Genomic DNA, 18,840 nt, shown 5'->3' on the forward strand with positions numbered 1-18,840 from the left:
TGGCGTCTGCAGGATAAGCCTTGGGGGTGGCATGGGAACACACAGATTTGTCTCCAGATAGTGGAATTGTGGATTTTTGTTTTCCTCATCTTTTTCATTATTTTTCAAAATTCAGCCACGTTAATCAGAAAAAAATACGTAGCCATTTCAGGCCACATACTGCTTAGAAGTTGGAGCAAAGCAGTTGCTCTGGACCTCATAGCTAGGCAGGTGTGCCGTCCTGGCTTGTGGCATGAGGCTGCAGTGCGGAGGCAGGTGGGTGGTCAGCAAAGGGCCCCTGAAATCACTGCGGCTGTGTGGGCAGAGGCAGAAATGGGCCCTGGCCTTGCAGCCTGTGGAGCAGCATAGTTAGTGTGTGTGTGTTGAGGTAAGTGGCAGTGACAGGTAGGGGATGGGAACATTGTGTCACTGTCCAGAAGCCCCATACCAAAGTGTCCTGCCTCCTTTGGCTATGGGGGACTGGCAAAGGAGGGATCCTCAGCTAAGCAGGACTGGCCCAGCCTGAGCCTGCTCTGCACCCCTGCCTACACCCTGGTTGCTGGGAGGACCAGGGATCCAGGATCTGGAACAAGCTCGAGGATCAGGTTGATCTGACTTTGAACACACTGCCACTCAATGCTGGTGGTTGTGTCTCCTCCAGCCACCCGTGGGACACAGTCATCAAGGCAGCCATGAGGAAGTACCCGAATCCCATGAACCCCTGTGTTGTGGGTGTCGACGTGCTGGAGCGCAGTGTGGATGGCCGGGGCCGGCTTCACAGCCACCGCCTCCTCAGCACCGAGTGGGGGCTGCCCAGCCTCGTGAGAGCGGTGAGCCCCTTGGGAGCCCAGCTACACCAACAGCCTGTCTATACCTGCCAGCCTGGCTGGCACCCATACGTAGGGAGTGTCAACCTTCCCATTTGGGCTTTCTGGGAAGCCTGAGAGATAGTTTGTTCTCTGTGAATTAATTGTTCACTTGAGTGTTCAGCATGTCCACTGACCCACCTGTGGCAGAGACCCCCCCACACACACACACAGGAAACCTAAACCCCCACAGCCCCCCTTCCCACCTCTGAATGCCCCATTGCAGCTCCATCACCCTGCCAGGTATGGCCTGAGCCCCAGAGCTGGCTCTGCACATTGGTGGTCAGTGGGGTGGGGCAGGGGGCTTGGTCCTCAGCTGAGTTATCAGCCAGACCTTGGCTTCAGTGCCCCAGGTCCTGCCCCACTTTCACCTCCATCTCAGTGCCGGTCCCTCCATCCCTGATTTATGTGTCCATCTGTCCCATCTGCTGGACAACAGTTGCTGGAGGTGCTGCTGCAGCCTGATTGAAGAAGTTAGTAGCTGATCTGAAGTGACATGCAGTGTTTGAGGGTATGACAATGTTACCATGCTGGTTTGTTTTTCAGATTTTGGGGACCAGTAGGACTTTGACATACATCAGAGAACATTCTATCGTGGATCCAGTAGAAAAGAAAATGGAGCTCTGCTCCACCAATGTAAGCAATAGCCATAATGGTGCATAATGTCTTCATTTAATTGTGTTTCCAGCCCACCTTTGGTCTGTGATCTTTTAATAGAAAGGCTGAATTTGCTTTAGCAGTATCTTGTCTTTTTATTCCAGTGTAAAAACATACTGAAGAACACACATAATGATGTGAACACACCTTTGTAACCAGGGGACAGACTCCTGCCTCCCTATTGCCCCCCGCCCCCTCTCAGCTGCTGCCTTGCCCGCAGCAGCATATGTGTCTCTTAGCAGCCACTGAAACAGCCACTTCCTCCTGCCTTCCTCTCTCCTGTCTCATAATCAGGAACCATTGATATTGGCCTGATGCAATTTCAGAGAGAGTGTTGGGGGAATTGGGTGGGCTGGAGCATGGTTATGCCAGCCCCTTATTCTGTGGGTGGGGTCACTGCAGGTGCAAACTCCCAGTTGACCCCCTGGACCTTAGTCAACGGCCCCCTTCCCTCAGGCCAGGCAGCCCTTCCACAGAGGCAGAGTGAGCTGGGCGGGTATTTGTACATTGGCCATTCCTGACGGTTTATATATTGTTCTCTCTCTACTTAGAAAATTCCACTTCCTCTTTGCAGAAAGCTGAGTTGTCAGTAGAGGGGACTAGTTCTGGCTCCAGAGGAAGGGGAGGAGGAAGGTCGAAGGAAAGGCTTTGGGGATGACAGGTGATCACCAAGTTGCTGTGTGGCTACGAGAGTTAGTGATCAGCCTTTCTGCGTCTCATGCTCCTCATCTGAAAAACAAAGAGCAGACTACACAGTGTGGTTGAGGATCAAGGAAAGAAAATAAGGTTTATTAAACACAGCGTCTTGCATAAAAACATTGCAAATACAAGTGGTGACTGCTCATGAGTCAGGCTCAGGTTTGGGTGGGGTGTGGAGGGAGGGTGGTGTCTCCAAAACCGCGGCCAGGATGCGCGGGCCTCGGCATTCCTTCTGCTCTGGCTCCAGCAAGTGCAGGTGTGGAGTTGTGAGAGTGTGGGCAGTCTGGGAAGAAATGCAAGAGAAGAACCTACAGCCATTGTGTCCTTTTTTAAGATCACACTCACAAACTTGGTGTCAGTGAGTGAGAGGCTGGTGTACACACCCCACCCGGAGGACCCAGGAAAGTAAGTGGACTGAACTCTGGGGCAGGGCAGGGTGGGGCAGGGCGGGGCAGGGCGGGGGCTCCCTCTCCAGACTGCTCAGCCTCTCACCTCCAGCGCGCTCTCCTGCAGGACCGTGCTCACCCAGGAAGCTGTCATCACCGTGAAGGGAGTCAGCCTCGGCAGCTATCTGGAGAGTTTAATGGCCAACACGATATCGTCCAACGCAAAGAAGGTACCACCTCTCACTGTTGGGGGGCTGGTGGCCAAAGGAGTGGGCATCCTACTGAGCGTATGCAGTGGGGAGGGCCCCAGGCCTGTGGGGAACAGAGGCTAGCGAGGCAAGCCACCACTTCCAGCAGCAGCTGAGCTACCAGGGCTCTTAAACAAGACAGACCCACACATCCAGGACAAGTGTGGGCGTGGGCATGCAGGACACTCGACATTTTTAGCAGTTTTGTATTTAACTGGCATTTTGAGTACCTCTGGCAGGATTTGGGAGTGAGCCTTGTGGAGGGACCTTGGGAGGGATGGGTCCCAGGCTGTGTGGGTGCCAGGGCCCAACTCTTTGCCTGGGCATGCAGTCCCCTCTCTGCCATCCCTCGCTCTCCCTTCCCCTTTGGTTTCTGTCTTCGACCAATGGCACGGCACCTAAACCTTCCCTTCCTAGTACATTCAGGTCAGGGCTTGGCTGAGAGCCGTTTATGCTTGCATTTAGGCACATTTGTCCAGTCACAATACAGGACCAGTCTGCCGTGTTTCTAGAAAAATCCAGATTTGAGGAAGGTTGAGAGTAGCTTAGCTCAGGGTAGTGTCCTCCACTTCCGACCCAGAGCAGCACTCATCACACTTCAAGCCCAGAGGACAGAGCTGGCATGACTCATTTTGTGTGTCCATGGTCTAGCTTAGGGCAGGCCTGAGCGTTTGCCGAAAAGAACATTTCTACGAGGAAGGCAACTCTCAGCAAGGACAGAGTCCTTTAGCTCTTTATGAGAAAAGTCAGGGAAAACTCAGTGAGGCTAAATCCAGGCCTCTCATTTTCTGTGTTTAGGGGCTGCTGTGCTGGAGGCCTGTGGAGAATCATGGCTTCTCCAGCTGTCGTTATCATCCCACAGCACCCCAGGCCAGGTCAGGGGCGCCCTGGGGCGGCTAGCTACCTGCTGGTGAGGGAGACGGAGGTGGAGAGGTGGGTTACCCCACACCCGAGGTTCAGGAGCGGAGGTTAGGGGCCACTCACAGAGAGGTCTGAGGGGCCTCAGGAGGTGACAGCAGGGATGGGGTGGGGCTCCATGGAGCTCTGGCTGGGGCTGGAATTCTGTGTGCCGCCTGCCTTGTTTCTGGGCCTGGTGTCTCCTTTGCGTTCACCTGACCTGAGTAGCTCGCTGTCTGCTGCTGGGTGAGACAGCAGGACCGACCTCTGACAGCGCACTGGCTTCTCTCTGTGTTGCTCCAGGGCTGGGCCGCTATTGAGTGGATAATTGAAAATGCGGAACGCGCACTGAGCTAACGAGGCCTGCAGCGCCCCCCGTGCTTAGCGGCGGTAACTACAGGATTCCTGAACCAGGAGGATGTGGTGCCCACTGGGCTCCCAGTGGTGTGTGCCGCCCGCGTGCTGGGAGGGGTCTGCGGGATGCAGCTCTGTGCGGGCCCCGCCCTGTGGAGAAAGACCGAACTGGTTTCATCCTCCTCCTGGTCCACCAGCTCGTTTTGTGGCGAGATTTGTGTTCAGGTTTGTCATCTCGTCTCCAAGGGCAGTTTGGCTTTTCCTGAAAGCGGTTCTCAGCATGCAGTCGTGTGTTGTGGGACTGCTGTGTCCTTAGCAGGAGGGTCTCACCAGCAGGTCCAGTGTGGAGGGCTGATCTGAAGGGGATTTTATTGGGAGTAAGACTGGAGTGCCTGCCCATGATGTTGTGCGGATGCCTCAGGCCCAGATGTCAGCACTGTGGCCAGTAGGCCGCCCTTCCTGCTGCTGCCAGCCGTGTGCCATCACTGGCCCTTCGTTTTTAGTGCTCAAAGTCATTTCCCAGCATCTCTTTGAGCTTCTCAAATACTCTTGTTTTCCTCCCCTGAGCGTCTGGGGTGTCAGGGCAGATTTGACGCTGGCATGGTCAGCAGTCATCTCTGCTTCATAAGGTCAGAGTTCACTGCTCCCTCTGCTGAGAGAATCCTTACTCTCCTGCCCTGGAACTCCTCCTACTCGTGGCTTTTCAAGCTCTGGCCCCGCTTCCCACCCTCAGTTGGTCTGTCTGCAGCACATATGCACACTTGGCACTTCAGTCAGCAGACATGAGCCCTGTGGCTTGGGCTCCTTTAAAGAGCTTCCTGCTTTTTGCGTAAGGCACTGATGCATAGGTTTGCCAGAAACTTCACCTTGAGCCCAAGGTCATGACCTTCTTCCTTGAATGCACCACTAAGTGATCACAAGCAGAGAGCCTGCTTGACTGCTGAGCATCCTACTTGTGTGTGCATGTGTTTGGTGTGTGTCTGATGCTGTTGCTTTGAATTGTGGACCCTATTACATTCTCTTGCCTCACAAACTAGAGCTCAACTGCCTCAATCTTTAATGATGCCTCACCAAAAAAAGAAAGAAGAGAAGAAGCGAGTCCAGAGCATGGTCCTGGCTGGACTGGGAGAGGCGGGAGCTCCCAGGTCACAGCCATCGTCAGGCTGGTCAGCCGTGACCTCACAGGACAGGAGGCCTGGCCAGTGGCACTGCTCATGGGGCAGACTTGCTGGGAGCAGGGCAGGCTGCCATGCTGTCCACTGCACGTTGAGCCTACGTGCCTGCTCTGCTGCGCCTGAGCCTGGTTTGCTCAGACAGCTGTGGGGGCCTCCTTTGTCCTTCCCTCAGTCTCATCTGTCCTCCCCTCAGTGCCAGCTCTCCTGCCGGGACTCTTGGGGTCTCACTAAAGAGCTTTCTCTTTGCAGAGGATGCCCCATTCCCCTCCCTTGCCCTTGATCCACAGGCTCACTGTCTCTTCACACATCTGGCCACCAGCTGTTACCTCAGACATAGCTGACGTGTGTCCCTGTCTTACTTCTTCACGGATCTGCACATGCTAGAGTCAGGCATCCACCCTGATAGTGACACAGGCATAGTTAGGATTGACCAGGAGAGCCATTTGCTCTGTCCTGCGGCTGCGATGAGACTGCACACCGTCTGGGACCCTCCCCTGGACTGCAGCCTGGGCTGGTGGTTCCAAGCTCTCAGCTGTTTTGTTGACATCAAGGTATCTCCAACTGGGAGTTTTAATTTTCTCAATCTTCAAAAATAAAATTTGTGTGTGTTTTAAATGATAATTCTAGAGAAGCTCTCCATAAAGGAGGGTTGGAACTGTATTCTACCACATGCTTTTCCTTTGATATTAATATTTCCAATTCAAAATTAAAATTCATTTTTATTTTTGAGACTTTTATGCACATAGCTTTAAAGGTAAAATAGTTAAAAGATTTATGACAAAAACAATCCCTCTTACCCTTTCCACAGAGGATGCTTCTACCCTTCTGTAGACTCTCTTGGCAGTTTTGGCATTTACTGTTAGATTCCTAAAATACATGAGCATACTCTGCTATTTCTTGATTCAACAATTTTAGATGAAATCTGTTGACTTCCTGCTATGATAGATGGTTATTTTCTCTCTCACATCTTCCCATCTCCAGTATAGCTGTGTTGTAACTTATGGTTAAAATCACATTGTTTCTATAATTAAAACATACATAACTACTATTTATTACTAAGTGAAAAGCTATACGTTAATTACATTTTCTTTTAAAAGAAAAACATTTATTTGACTGGGTCTGGTCTTAGTTGTAGCATGAGGGATCTTTAGTTGTGGTATATGGATCTAGTTCCCTGACCAGAGATGGAACCTGAGCCCCTGCTTTGATGGAACCTGAGCCCCTGCTTTGGACCGCCAAGGGAGTCCCTATATTGTCTTTATGTAGCTTTTCTCCCCTGGGAGGTAATAATTGTCTTTTCCTTTTCATCTGTTTATTTTTTCAAAGTCCCTGGCTGAATGCCCCTGCATTCTTCACCTGCTCTCGCAGCACCTCACAGTGTCCTCTCCTGCAGCTCAAACCCCATAGGTTGCACGCACCTTTCTCACTCCCCTGGTGCTGTCCTTCCTGGAGGCCCGTCTTACTCTCTGACCAGCAGCCAAATGGCTGTTGGCCTTTCTCCCTTCCTGGAGCCCTGTCTCCTGGCCTCCCTGCCTTCTCTTTCACCATAAAATGGGGAAGGACATGCCACAGTAGCTTCCAGGACTTGACACATCTGAAAATGTCCCTTCTCTTCCCACTCTTCACTCAAAGGTTGGTTAGACATATAAATGTAGGTAAAAATACTTGTTCTCAGAATTTTGAAGGCACTGCTCCATTGTTTTCCACTTCACTTCCTGAGCCTCTATATATGGCTTTTTTTTTTTTTCCCTCTCTGGAAGCTTTTAGGGTCTCTTTGTTCCTAATGTGAAATTTCATATAGCCAAGCCTTGTTGAAGTGATCTTTTAAAAGCACTCTGTGCTGCACTGTGCATGTTAAATTCCTGCCTGTGGTGCTGTGCTACAATTATGTCACACATTACTGAAAAAGTGGGTGAAGGGTATGCAGCTTCCAGTAAGTCTACATTAATTCAAAATTTAAGGTTAAAAAATTTCAAAAGTAGCGATATCATGGAAAATGGCAGAGGTGGGTGCCCTGAGATTCAGTCCCCGCATTGAAACAAACAATAAGCTGGCCAAAAAAAAAAAAAAAAACCAAAAAACCCAAACAACAGAATCAACTTTTGTAGAACTCTGGGTTTTAGTCAAGATACCTAAACTAACCAGTAGGGTGCTGAATGGATCTTAATTAACTCACCCTGCAGATTTTGGACTTGGCAGCCTTCAAAATTAGGGCAGCCAATTCCTTAAAATAAATCCCTGTGTATGTGAAAGAAAACTCTGGAAGAAAATTGTGGCTATTTTGACTAGTGTAAAATGATACCTCATTATAGTTTTGATTTCTATTTCTCTGATAGTTAGTGATGTTGGTGTCCTATGGGTTTTTTGGCCATCCGTATCCCTTTTTTGGAGAAACGTCTGTTTAGATCTTATGTCCATTTTTTGATTGGGTTGTTCTGTTTGATACGGAGCTGCATGAGCTGTTTGTGTATTTTGTAGATTAATCCCTTGTAACTACAGCTTTGGAAGAGTGGAGTCTTAACCATGGGACCACCAGGGAAGTCTGCCATTGGTAGTTTGGTAGGGATTGCATTGGGTAATACAGTAATTTTGACAGTATTGATTTTTCCAATCAAGAACATGGTATACATCTTTCCATTTGTTTGTATCATCTCTGATTTCTTTTATTAGCATTTTATAATTTTCAGAGTACAGGTCTGTTGTCCCCTCAGATATGTTTATTCCTATTTTATTTATCTTGATGAGATGGTAGATGGGATTGTTTCCTTAATTTCTCTTTCTGATCTTTTGCTGTTATTGCATAGGAATACAAGAGATTTCTGTATGTTAATTTTGTATACTGCAACTTTACTGAAGTCATCAATAAGCTCTAGCAGTTTTCTGGTAGCATCTTTAGGATTTTCTTTGTGTAGTATGATGTCATCTGCCAACAGTAACAGTTTTACTTCTTTTCCAATTTGGACTCTTTATTTTTCTTCTCTGATTGCCATGGTTAGGACTTCCAACACTATGTTGAATGAAAGTCAACAACAGTGGATATCTTTGTCTTATTCCTGATCCTAGAGGGAATGCTCTTAGCTTTTCACCCTTGAGAATGATGTTAGCTATAGGTTTGTTGTATGTGGTGTTTAATATGTTGTGTCAGTTTCCTCAGTGACTACTCTCATTAGCTTTTGGAAGGAATCAAAACCAAGGCCTAAGCACAGGCCCAGATGATTCTGATCCAGGTATCATCAGACCACACTTTGGGGGATGTTGGACCCCCTGTCTTCATGAAATCTGTTTCCAGGAGTGTTCTTGACTGACACCAGCTCGCAACTTACTATAAACTCCTAGAGGTTTATATCGCTTTGGGCCATTTTTTTCTAAATTATTCACATACATATTTTTCTGATCAGAAGCAGAGATGAGATGTTTTCTTTGCATGCACAGCCCTGGGTGCTCACTGAGTATGTGGTAACTTGAGGACTGGGTTCAGAATCATAGCCCTCAGTGGGGCAGGCAGGTGGAGAGAAAGCAGGGTTATGAGCACAGGGCTGGACGTCACATGTGATGCTGGGCTAGAGGTTTGACCTTGGACAAATATCTACCTGGCTATATTCCCATCTTTCAGATAGACAACAAGTGCATGCACAGCACCTGCTTCAGAGCTGAGTATCAGGATTGTGGCTGAGAGTGCTTTACACAGCACCTGGTGTGGAAAAGTGCTTGAAACCAAGCAGGACCTTGTGGGGCCTTCCTGGTGACAGACCCCACCATCCTGTGTTCCCCACCTCTCGTTGGTAGAAAAATGTTAGCCTCTTAGCCCTTGCCCAATTTCCAAACAGCACATTTAATCAGAGAAGTGCAAAAATGGAGAAGCAAGTGCAACAGTCAAGCAGGTCAAAGCAATGATAGTTTAGCCATTAAACAAAGTCAGGGACCTTTAGTTCCTCCCCAAGGGGTATAGGTAATATTTTGAGCCCTGTCCTGAGATGGTTTGCTGATAGTAACCCCCATCAAGTGGAGAAGTTAGCTGCGTGCTGACAGTCAGCAGGCAGACCCCTCGAGTAGTTGGAACCAGATGGTTGATGATGGAGATTCTAGAAATACTACCCCGTTACTGCACCACCCACCAGTCAGGACAAATGTCCACAAGTGAACAGGCACCCCTGACCCTCTCCCTCACCTTGCCTTTAAAAACGTTTCCCTGGGGGCTTCCCTGGTGGTCCAGTGGCTAAGACTCCATATTCCCAATGCAAGGGGCCTGGGTTCAGTCCCTGGTCAGGAAGCTAGATCCCACATGCTGCAACTGAAGATCCTTCATCCCACAACTAAGACCTGGCACAGTCAAATAAATAAATATTTAAAAATATGTATTATAAAAATAAAAACGCTTACCTGAAAGCTGTCAGGGAGTTTGGCTGTTTGGTCACAAGCTGCCTGTTCTGTGTGCTAACTCTGTGCTGGTATCCTGCAGTAAATGCTGCACTTTCCTTCACAGCCTGGAGTTGGCAGGGTGGTTTTGCTGTGCATCGGGCAAGTGAAATCAGTAACATGCTCAACTACTGGGAGCTAGTATTGGCTACTAAAACCCAGCAAAATATTTTAAAATGTATTATCTAACATAAAGGTTATTTTCATATCTTCCCTTTTCTTTTCTTGGCCAAACTGTTTTAATATGACAAATTTGAAGTCATTTGGGATGTTTTATTTCAGCCCAGTTGGCACATAATTTTAATCAAAATGTTATGATTAGTAAGCGTTAACTATCATCCTTTGAAAGGGGCATTAGTAAAAAGGTCCTGAGTATGAGCTCAGTGCTGATGAACACATGATTTGCGTTCACACAGCAGTTCAATTATAGGTCTCCAGGGTCTCTGATATCTGCCCACCGATGTGTTAATGGAAAAAGCCGGTCTGGAGGCTGGGCTGTGCTTGGTGGCTCCACCAGGGCTCTCGAGTGGACGGGAGCCTGGAGAGGAGCATGTGGTGAGTGGCACTTACAAGAGTGGGGTTTCTGCAGGCTCCAGGGAACCAGCAGGTGCAGAAGCTGCTGTCTCAGGCCTCCCAATTCTAATCAGCCACCTTTGGGCCGCAGTGACTTCTGACTTTGGGTTTTACTCCTACCTTAAAGGAAGCATATGGCTGTGCATGGCACTTTCGTGGTAAAGTGCACTGACTACACACTATGTCAGTTGTTTGGAAGACATGTTAATGGTTCTGTCTTTGTATTGTTGACTTATTCTTATTTCCATATTGAACCTGCTCATTCATCCATTCACTCCAGAAACATTTACTGAGTACCTGTTGCATGCAAGATAGTTTTCCAAATCTAGGGATGTAGCAGTGAAGAAATCTGACAAAGATCCGTGTCTTCGTGGAACAGTGTAGTAGATGCTACGTGTGATGGAGCAAAGAGGAAGAGCAGCAGCAAGTACTGCAGTCATGGGAGTCCAGAAGCTACCGGAAGCAGCTGTGTCAGGGGAGGGGGCCCATTCTGTGCAGCCGTGTGAGGCAGAAGCAGGAGGTGAACAGTGGCGTGAATGATACGAGGGCTCCAATCCACTACTGCATCTGCTCACTGATGGAGTTTCGCAGGGAAAGAGCATCTGCCTGGCTCTGGATATTTTTAATCAGGGCTGAGAGGGCCAAAGAAATAAGCTTCTGGGCTGGGGATCCCTTACCACAATGGGAGGTGTGTAGACTGGGGACCCCCACCTCCGCCATGGCTGTGGTAACCGTTTTTGTTTATTAAGCTGAACAGCAAGATTTGTCTGTACATTTGTTTCCATTTAATGCAATTAAATTGTGTTACATGTACCCACACCCAACCCTACCCAGCCACTTGCTTCCCTTCCTGTCTGCAGTGGGACATGTCACACAGCGGGGCACATGTCACATTGCAGGATGAGAGCTACCAAAACAGACCATGCCTTTGCATCCAGCAGGTTGGGAGATGAACAGTAATTGGATGGTGCCGGCACAAAACAGCAGGTGAAAAGGGGGTTGTTTTTTGCTTGTTATTAATGTGTGTCAATGCATCTCTTTTTAAATTTGGGGAGATGAACTCAGATTTTTTTATAGCAAATAGTAGAACTGAACCTCTCTTTGCCATAATCAGGTTTGTCAATACAGAGAAGTACTATTTAATGACACTTGGCTTCAGTGAAAGGGTGAGTGTGAATTGCAGATTCCTCCCACTTTCTGTTCCATGACTCGGGCTCTCAGTGACTCACTGCTCAGTGTCTGCAGCATGGATACTCTGACCCCACGTCATGTTTCTCCTGGTTTAAGTGACCTGGAGACCACCTCATCCAATAGCCTCACTGCTGAAGTCAGGAAGCACTGCACGGCTTTCCCAATGTGTGAGGACTGAGGGTTGTTCCACTGCTCAGCTGGAGCAGCTGAGTCAGAGCTAGTTCACATACCTGAGACCAGGCTCTGCTTCACTAATTTATGGTTGTTTCCCGCCCCCCCCCCCAATTATCAAGGTGGAAGCCCTTAGGTCCTACAGAGCTCTTTCTGCCAGTCGCTACTATTGTGGAGCAGAGTGAGCCCGTTTCTACCATGAAGCTGTGTCCACCACCAGATGCACTGTGAGGAATGCCTTAGGCTGCTGCAGGGAGCCACACAGAAGTGGGGATGTCGAGCCATTAAGTTCACGGTGCTCAGTTCAAGTTCACAGTCTATGGGTCTGACTCCTGAGATGACCTTGTGACAGGATGACCCAAATCATCTTCCCTTTCTTATGGACAGCTGAAATCTTCTCAGGCATCTTCTGCTTTTGAGGTGTCTAAGATCACAAAGTTTCTTCCCTTTAAACAAGAAGCTACTCTGTTTTCTGTTTCACGTTCAGCTTCAGCTCTGCTGTAGGAGCTACACTGTTAAGGAGGTCTGTCCACCTTTGCAGAATCATGCTGCTTCTCCTTCCTTCTCTGTGATTGCCCATAGCTTTTACACCACATTGGCTGAGGAATTTGATATTCAGGTAAGCTTTCCAGAAATCCTCTCTTTGGCATTCCCACTCTCCCAAACACTGCACTCCCAGCAAAGTTTGGATGTGATCTTTTCTGCTGTGTCACCGCAGGGGAAGGAATAGGGGAGGTAGGCCAGGGACTGACTGACAGATCCTGCAATGACAGGACCCCAAAGCCAAGAAGAACATGCCTCCCAGTGACGCTGACCCTCTGTGCTGACTGCTCCCTAGGGGAGGAAGTTCCCTCCTTTCTTCAGTTTATAGATGCGCCAGAGCCACTCTGAGAGCATCCCAGAACAGGAACCAGTGTCGGGCCCCCACGTGAGTGGAACATCCAGGTGATCCCTCAGCTTCTAAGCCTCAGGGACACAGTTGACCTCCTTAATGCCCCAGCTTTCAGGAGCCTGCTTCATGAGTACTGTGTCCTGTCAGTACTGGAGCCCTTTGACATCCTCTGTGAATAGAGCACATGTTAAGAGGCTCAGGTTGTGCCACTGGCATCAAAACCCCACAGCAAAAACAGCTGGAGAATGTTCCAGATAGTGACATCTATTCTAAAATACATCAGTATACACACCATGCACATTTTAGTGGGACAGCACTGTGAATTCAATCTGCCAGGTAACTGCACCTGAGCATTTAACTAGTGTAAGCAGAGTTTTATATTAAGTAGGTTCTTAGCTCTTAATTTTTTTTTTTTTTTTGATGAGACAAAGGAGACGTTTCTAGATGTGGGCCAGAGGTCAACATGAGGGGAAGAGGTATATTCTGATGGCTGTGTGTATGTATGTATCCACACTCTGCACAGAGCAGAACTGGAGTCCTGACACATCAGTGTGTAATCCAGCCCTTACCCACAACAGTTCTCCTGTGGAGTTCTAGACTAATTATTTGCAACTCTACAGCTTCTCACCAGGGGCTGGAAAGGAGAAAGAAAGGCGTAGTTGAATAAGGGAGGCCCAGAGCTTCCCTTCCTGGTCCCGATGTCTCTAGAACCTAGGAGCAGCAAGGCAAGGGCTGTGCCCTGGACTCAAGTCAGTGAGCATGTGGATTACGAGCTGAGGTCTTATCATACATCTGGAAAATAAGTAATGGATTAATATCACACTCAGTATCACCTAAGGTTTAAGGCACGTAAAAGGCCAAGGATGCTCTTTAATTGACATAAAGACAGAACCTTCCTAAATTCATTCTGGGTTTAAACTCAAGCCTTTAAGAGCTACAACAAGAAATTTTGTTTCATGGGACATTATAAGAACACATACCATAAAGAATTCTATTTAGGAAAAAAAAAGCTTTGTCTTTCTAAATATTGTATAACTATGGAGACAAATTATCTATAGATTTTAGTTTCCTACCCTGCAAGGTGACAAAGGAAGCAGGCTGCTTGGTGAGTCAGCAGAGTTACAGTGGCAGCTCATTTTCATTTATTTTCCCAGTGTGGTTCTTGCAGGTTGTATTTCTCAAGCTGATCGTAAACTGCTGACGCCACATAAATGTATTTTGTGTTTCCAACCTAGGTGGTTTCAAACAGCTAGTCACCAAAAGATAGCACCATTTTATAATAGGAACTCCACACGTAACATATGATGGAAAGTCATTTATTTTCTCCTCAATAAATTTTAAAAGACTTTAATGGAAAATGTTTGGTAGCGTCATGTTACGCTGAATGCCAGCAGTGCCTGGACTTTATACACGCAAGAAGCCAGGTCAACGTGTACACATTTCTCCATGGCCCTTCAACAGTTCTCCACATACAAAATTGTCTGCTATTTTGCGCTAGCAAATAGCAATATAATTTAAAACTTTCCTATGTGACACCTAAAATCCAGTCTGACATTTATTAATACAGTTAGAAAAATAAGAGTCTTAAAAAATTCATGGCATGAGTTTACGGTGCTGACCACATGATGTGAGTTTGAGATCATGGGATCTCATCAAATGTAAGATCATTTAAAAAATTCCTACATGACAACTTTCTGGTTTAATTTGAAAGGCTTAAGACTTGAAATCTAGTGAGACTATTAAGTTGATGTACTTAACTTTTACTTGTGTTGGGAGAGTTAATTCTCACTGTCCACTGAATGAATGCCCTCCAGATACCAATAAATATATTACAGTATTTACAAGCTTTGCTATCTTTCCTGACACTGACAGAAAGTTGAACTGTGAGAAGTGAAATGAAAGTGTTCTCAGCCTGGAGTAAGAGGGTGAGAATGAGGCCGGTGCGCAGACACACATCAGATTCCACCTGAGGACAGCCAGCCAGCGACGCTGTCGTCAAACTTCAGAAGTAAGTGCCAGAAGCAGCACAAAGACCAATCTGGGATCCCAAGAACAAGGGCGGGCGGGGGGCAAGGCTAAGGACTGTGAAAGCATGCCGCACAGGCCAGCAGTGGATGTCTCTCTGGAATTATCCAGTTTGGTTGAGGTGCCGGACACACGCCACGGATGCGGGAGGATTGAGTGCGGGGATTTGATTTCTACAATCTCAGCTGTGCCGTGTGCCCTTTTCTACTCTTTGTGCAAACTGTCCCATGGAAACCTGCCGCTCACGATGTCCCAATAGCTGAACAGTGTCACAGACCTGGAGCAGTGAAGTCAAGAACCACATGGGCTAGATTTTGCCATGTGAATGGGATTCTCGTTTGGGGGGAGGGGTTAGCTTTTTGTATTTTAGAAACACCTATAAACTAGTCATTATTTTAAAAAGCACACTCTCCTGGGTCTGTTTTTCCCATGGACACAAACACCCACCCCCACCCCTCTCACTGTCTTCCTTGCATCTGTCCTGGGGATGCTCTAGAGGCTCAGGCCAAACCATCAGGGGTCTAGAGTTGAAACTGTCCCTTGGAAAACTGTGCAAACAAGATTCACTCAATGTAACATTTTAAGCTCTCACATGAGCCTCTGTGAAACAGTAAGTATTTCCATAATCAGGGTTTTCTGGTGGCCCACTTTTACATGCAAATACAAATTGTTAACATGCATTAATTACTTAAGTCAATTGGTAAAGTTTATTTTGTAAGTGTAAGTAATTTTAAGCAATTTACTAACTTATAAATTTCAACTATGAAAAACCACTACCAGAGCAGTTCTGAGGTATTACTGTTAATTCCCTATAGAAATGTTGTTGAGGGAGTGTGGAGTGACTGCCATGCCTTTTGGTGAGCAGTGCTGTCTCCAGTGCTGACTGCAGACGTGTCCCAGAGAGTGTCAGAAAGCGGCCTGGCTCATTAACCAGGCTTGTGAATGTGACTGGTCACCACTGAGCCAACCAGAACCACAGAGAGAGATGCCACGGAATGGACCACACAGCTGAGAAATGACACGTGTATGGTGCTGCTTCCAGCTTGGCTTCATCAAAGCCCACCCTACCCACTCAAGTCGCTTATAAGGAAAATGTGTGCAAAAAGCATCCAAAAAGCTTATCAGCAGGTTAATTTTCTAGTAATTTTAAAAGACTAGACCATGGTTTTCCTTTAAAATTCATTTATAAAAATAAACTTCAGTTTGAGACCTTACGTACCAAATTGTGGCTTAATTCAGTCATGATGGTGAGACTGTAAAGTTACGAAAATTGCTGCTGGAAAGGTGGGTGCTCACAGCCCTTCTTCTAAGAGGCCAAAGTACTGAGCTTCTGGACAAACTTCTAGCCTGCCTTTTTGTCCCATGATGCCAAAAAACTTTCTTAGACCTCCAATATAGAATTACTAGTAACTTTTAATACATTCAAGGGAAGGACAGCCTAGCACTTGCTTAGGGGACACTGCCTTGCTGCCCAGGGACACAGGCACCCCCCTAGGCCTACAGCTCAGATGCTTTGACCTGGGAGGCAGTGGAGAGCCCTTCCCAAGTGTCTCAGAGCAACAATAACTTAAAACCAGTTTGACGCACAAGCAAACCCTTGCAAGTTCTGTGCTGTGAGGCCTCCAGGGGTCTGTGTTCATCAGGTAGGAACACTGTCAGTGGAAATGCCAATATGACTTACTGCTTAGACCGTGCTGGCCTCTAAGCCTGTGCTAGACTGATTCCTCACACGAGAACCTTTCTGCCTTAGAACATTATTTCAGGCACAGTAAAGAACTAAGGAAAGTTTCTCGCCTCCAAATCTATAATCACACAAAATCAAGTTTCAAACTACTGTCCTCTTAGTACAGATGAGCAACTGGTGACTGGTCATGTGTTATCAATTGACATGAACACAGCATTTAGTCTGTGGAACAATGCGACACAGCAAAACCCTGATTCTCATGCAAACCCAAGCCTGTTAACCACGGTGAGGAGACAGTGACAGCCCACTCAGTGTCCTCACAGGAATGCAACTCCCACAGGAAGGCACAGGGCTCAGACCTCACTGATGGTCCTCTCTGAGGGGCAGTACTCTGAGGGGCCTGCTGAGGACACATAGAAGGACTGTGTCTTCCTCTTCAATCGAGCTCTCTTGTTGGCCAACACCAGACTGTGGCGGCTTGAGCTGATGATCTCAGAAATGAACTTTTTGCAGTCCACACACACCTCCATAGCACTCCAGTCCTCCACCAGCTCTTTGGGAAATTGGAGTTCTTCATCTGATTTGTCCACAGACTTGGATTTTGAGGACAATCTTGAAAAAAACATTTAAAATATCCATTATTGTTTAAGAATTCTACTGCAATACTAAGAAAATACATGTAGAAAAAGCAAATTTATTGCCAAAATATGATGGAATAGGTGGTGATCGGCCCATGTCATATTCATCCAAAGAAGTTATAACTGGTGACAACATTCAAAATATTTTTTAAAAACCAGGAAACATGTTTTATTAAGAATCTTAGTACCCCTTATAGAATTTTTATAAAATAGGATATTTAGAGTATTCACCTACTGCACACAGTTCATGAATGCTAACTGAAATACGTGTTGTTAACGCCCCACTGATTATGCAAACTTCAAGTTCTTTCTCAGTGACCCCATGTCATGGTTAATGAACATTACTTAACTCTTGATGGTAGGTCAGAAAACAAGTAAATTTATCTTAATCCTATGACACAACCTGAAAAATTATCTTTGGACTAGCTTTCTTATTTTCATATTTATCAAATATACCTCCCTAACCACAGCAACTGTCTTTGACGATGGCACTCTACTCCAGTGCTCTTGCTTGGCAAATCCCATGGATGGAGGAGCTTGGTAGGCTGTAATCCATGGGGTCACGAAGAGTCGGACTTCCCTTTCACTTTTCACTTTCATGCATTGGAGAAGGAAATGGCAACCCACTCCAGTGTTCTTGCCTGGAGAATCCCAGAGACGGGGGAGCCCGGTGGGCTGCCGCCTATGGGGTCACAGAGTCTGACACGACTGAAGCGACTTAGCAGCAGCAGGTGACTATTTGGATTCCAGAGAGCTGGAGTTAACTAGACCAACATCACCGCAAATGTTTTGGATAGTTTTTGGAAATAACTAGGAATCATCTACTCATATTTTAATTAAACCAAACAGGAACGTAGAATTAAGTACAGGAAAGAACAGCAGCCATGTTCGCTTGTCCTGAGCCCATGGACAGCAGCCTAAACTCAAGAGCCCGGGAGAGGGGCTGAGCATAGGGCAGAAGCCTCAGACACAGGTCTGAGGAGCTTCCAATTCCCTCAACTCACTGTCCACAGACCTTGACATGCTGAATGGCCACCATCCAGCATTTGGCACCAATTCTAGGGCCCGTCACAGATGGAGGGGCCGCTGGTGTGTAAAACCCTGCCCCTTGGGCCCTGCCACCTTGGAACCTGAGCTGGTCTGCCTTCCTCCTGTCTTTCTTAAAGACCAGTGCTAACCTGAACACAAAGTGACTGATACCCATGCGTGTTTTCCTTTTAAAATGCCAGCTCTTGGCATAAAGCTTTATTTCTGTCTTTATGTTAGGAATGTAAGTCATCTATTGCAGACCACTATAAACACAGGATTAAAAATACTTTTTTCAAAACTAAAGGAAAGAAAGACTAGACTCTTACATGCAAGTTTTCAACTCCACTGAAAAGGACAGTTTTAAAGATGACTTTTAAAGGATACATAAAAGTAATTATTTCCAAAGTAGAAAAAATATTAAACTAGGAGATTGTGTCTTTCAAGGAGCTAGCCATTATCCTTGACATGCTACTTCTGGAGAGTTGTATAAGTCAAAACTATTAAAACCAACCCACCCATGTGCCCCTCCTCAAGCCAATATCCCACCATGTCACCACAGTCCTTGAAAGTCCTTTCTTTCACAAAGGACACTTTGGAGACCCAGGCCTCCTGCTCACCTGGCAATGCTCCGAAGTGGCCGATGGTGGCCAGTGGAGGGTTTTTCTGGCCTCATACAGCTTTCCCCTCTCTGCAAGGCAGACGGTCCCAGTGAAAAGATAGGAAGGGTGGAGTATGGCTTGGAGGGCAGCCGCATCTATGATCCCAGATAAAACTGAGAATGAGCAGGACTGCTGGAGAGGCAGAGTCACTGAAATCAGCACAAGCTGTGACTTTACTGAGCTCGGCTTACCTTTTTGCAACACTGTGAGCACACCGGCCTGTATACAAAATCAGAAGGGTTACTTGGCGTGATTCCATGGATATGACTGGAGAGTTAAGAGAAGCCAAAGGTTGCATGCC

The 18,840-nt window shown here is 47.0% G+C and overlaps 2 protein-coding genes across 16 annotated transcripts in view; one reads left to right on the forward strand and one right to left on the reverse strand.

Moving 5' to 3' along the window:
• Nucleotides 1-15,743, forward strand: part of PRELID3A (PRELI domain containing 3A) — a 51,439-nt gene extending 35,696 nt beyond the window's left edge. For 2 of the 9 annotated variants that reach the window (XM_042239301.2, XM_042239309.2), the window contains exons 2-6: nt 641-809; nt 1,392-1,481; nt 2,536-2,606; nt 2,715-2,817; nt 3,634-15,743. In XM_042239301.2, coding sequence (XP_042095235.1) covers nt 672-809; nt 1,392-1,481; nt 2,536-2,606; nt 2,715-2,817; nt 3,634-3,735 — 504 coding nt within the window. In that variant the 5' untranslated portion in view covers nt 641-671 and the 3' untranslated portion in view covers nt 3,736-15,743. The remainder of the gene's footprint in view (nt 1-640; nt 810-1,391; nt 1,482-2,535; nt 2,607-2,714; nt 2,818-3,633) is intronic. The other 7 variants (XM_060405472.1, XM_060405473.1, XR_009598233.1 and 4 more) reach the window with 6 other exon arrangements.
• SPIRE1 (spire type actin nucleation factor 1) overlaps nt 13,805-18,840 on the reverse strand; it is a 142,387-nt gene continuing 137,351 nt past the window's right edge. For 4 of the 7 annotated variants that reach the window (XM_042239298.1, XM_027960808.2, XM_015103672.3 and 1 more), the window contains 3 exons: nt 18,731-18,806; nt 18,498-18,634; nt 13,805-16,825 (listed from right to left, as the gene is read on the reverse strand). In XM_042239298.1, coding sequence (XP_042095232.1) covers nt 16,567-16,825; nt 18,498-18,634; nt 18,731-18,806 — 472 coding nt within the window. In that variant the 3' untranslated portion in view covers nt 13,805-16,566. The remainder of the gene's footprint in view (nt 16,826-18,497; nt 18,635-18,730; nt 18,807-18,840) is intronic. The other 3 variants (XM_042239299.1, XM_015103674.3, XM_027960807.2) reach the window with 1 other exon arrangement.

Source organism: Ovis aries, chromosome 23 (genome assembly GCF_016772045.2).
Source record: "Ovis aries strain OAR_USU_Benz2616 breed Rambouillet chromosome 23, ARS-UI_Ramb_v3.0, whole genome shotgun sequence".
NCBI classification, from domain to species: domain Eukaryota; kingdom Metazoa; phylum Chordata; class Mammalia; order Artiodactyla; family Bovidae; genus Ovis; species Ovis aries.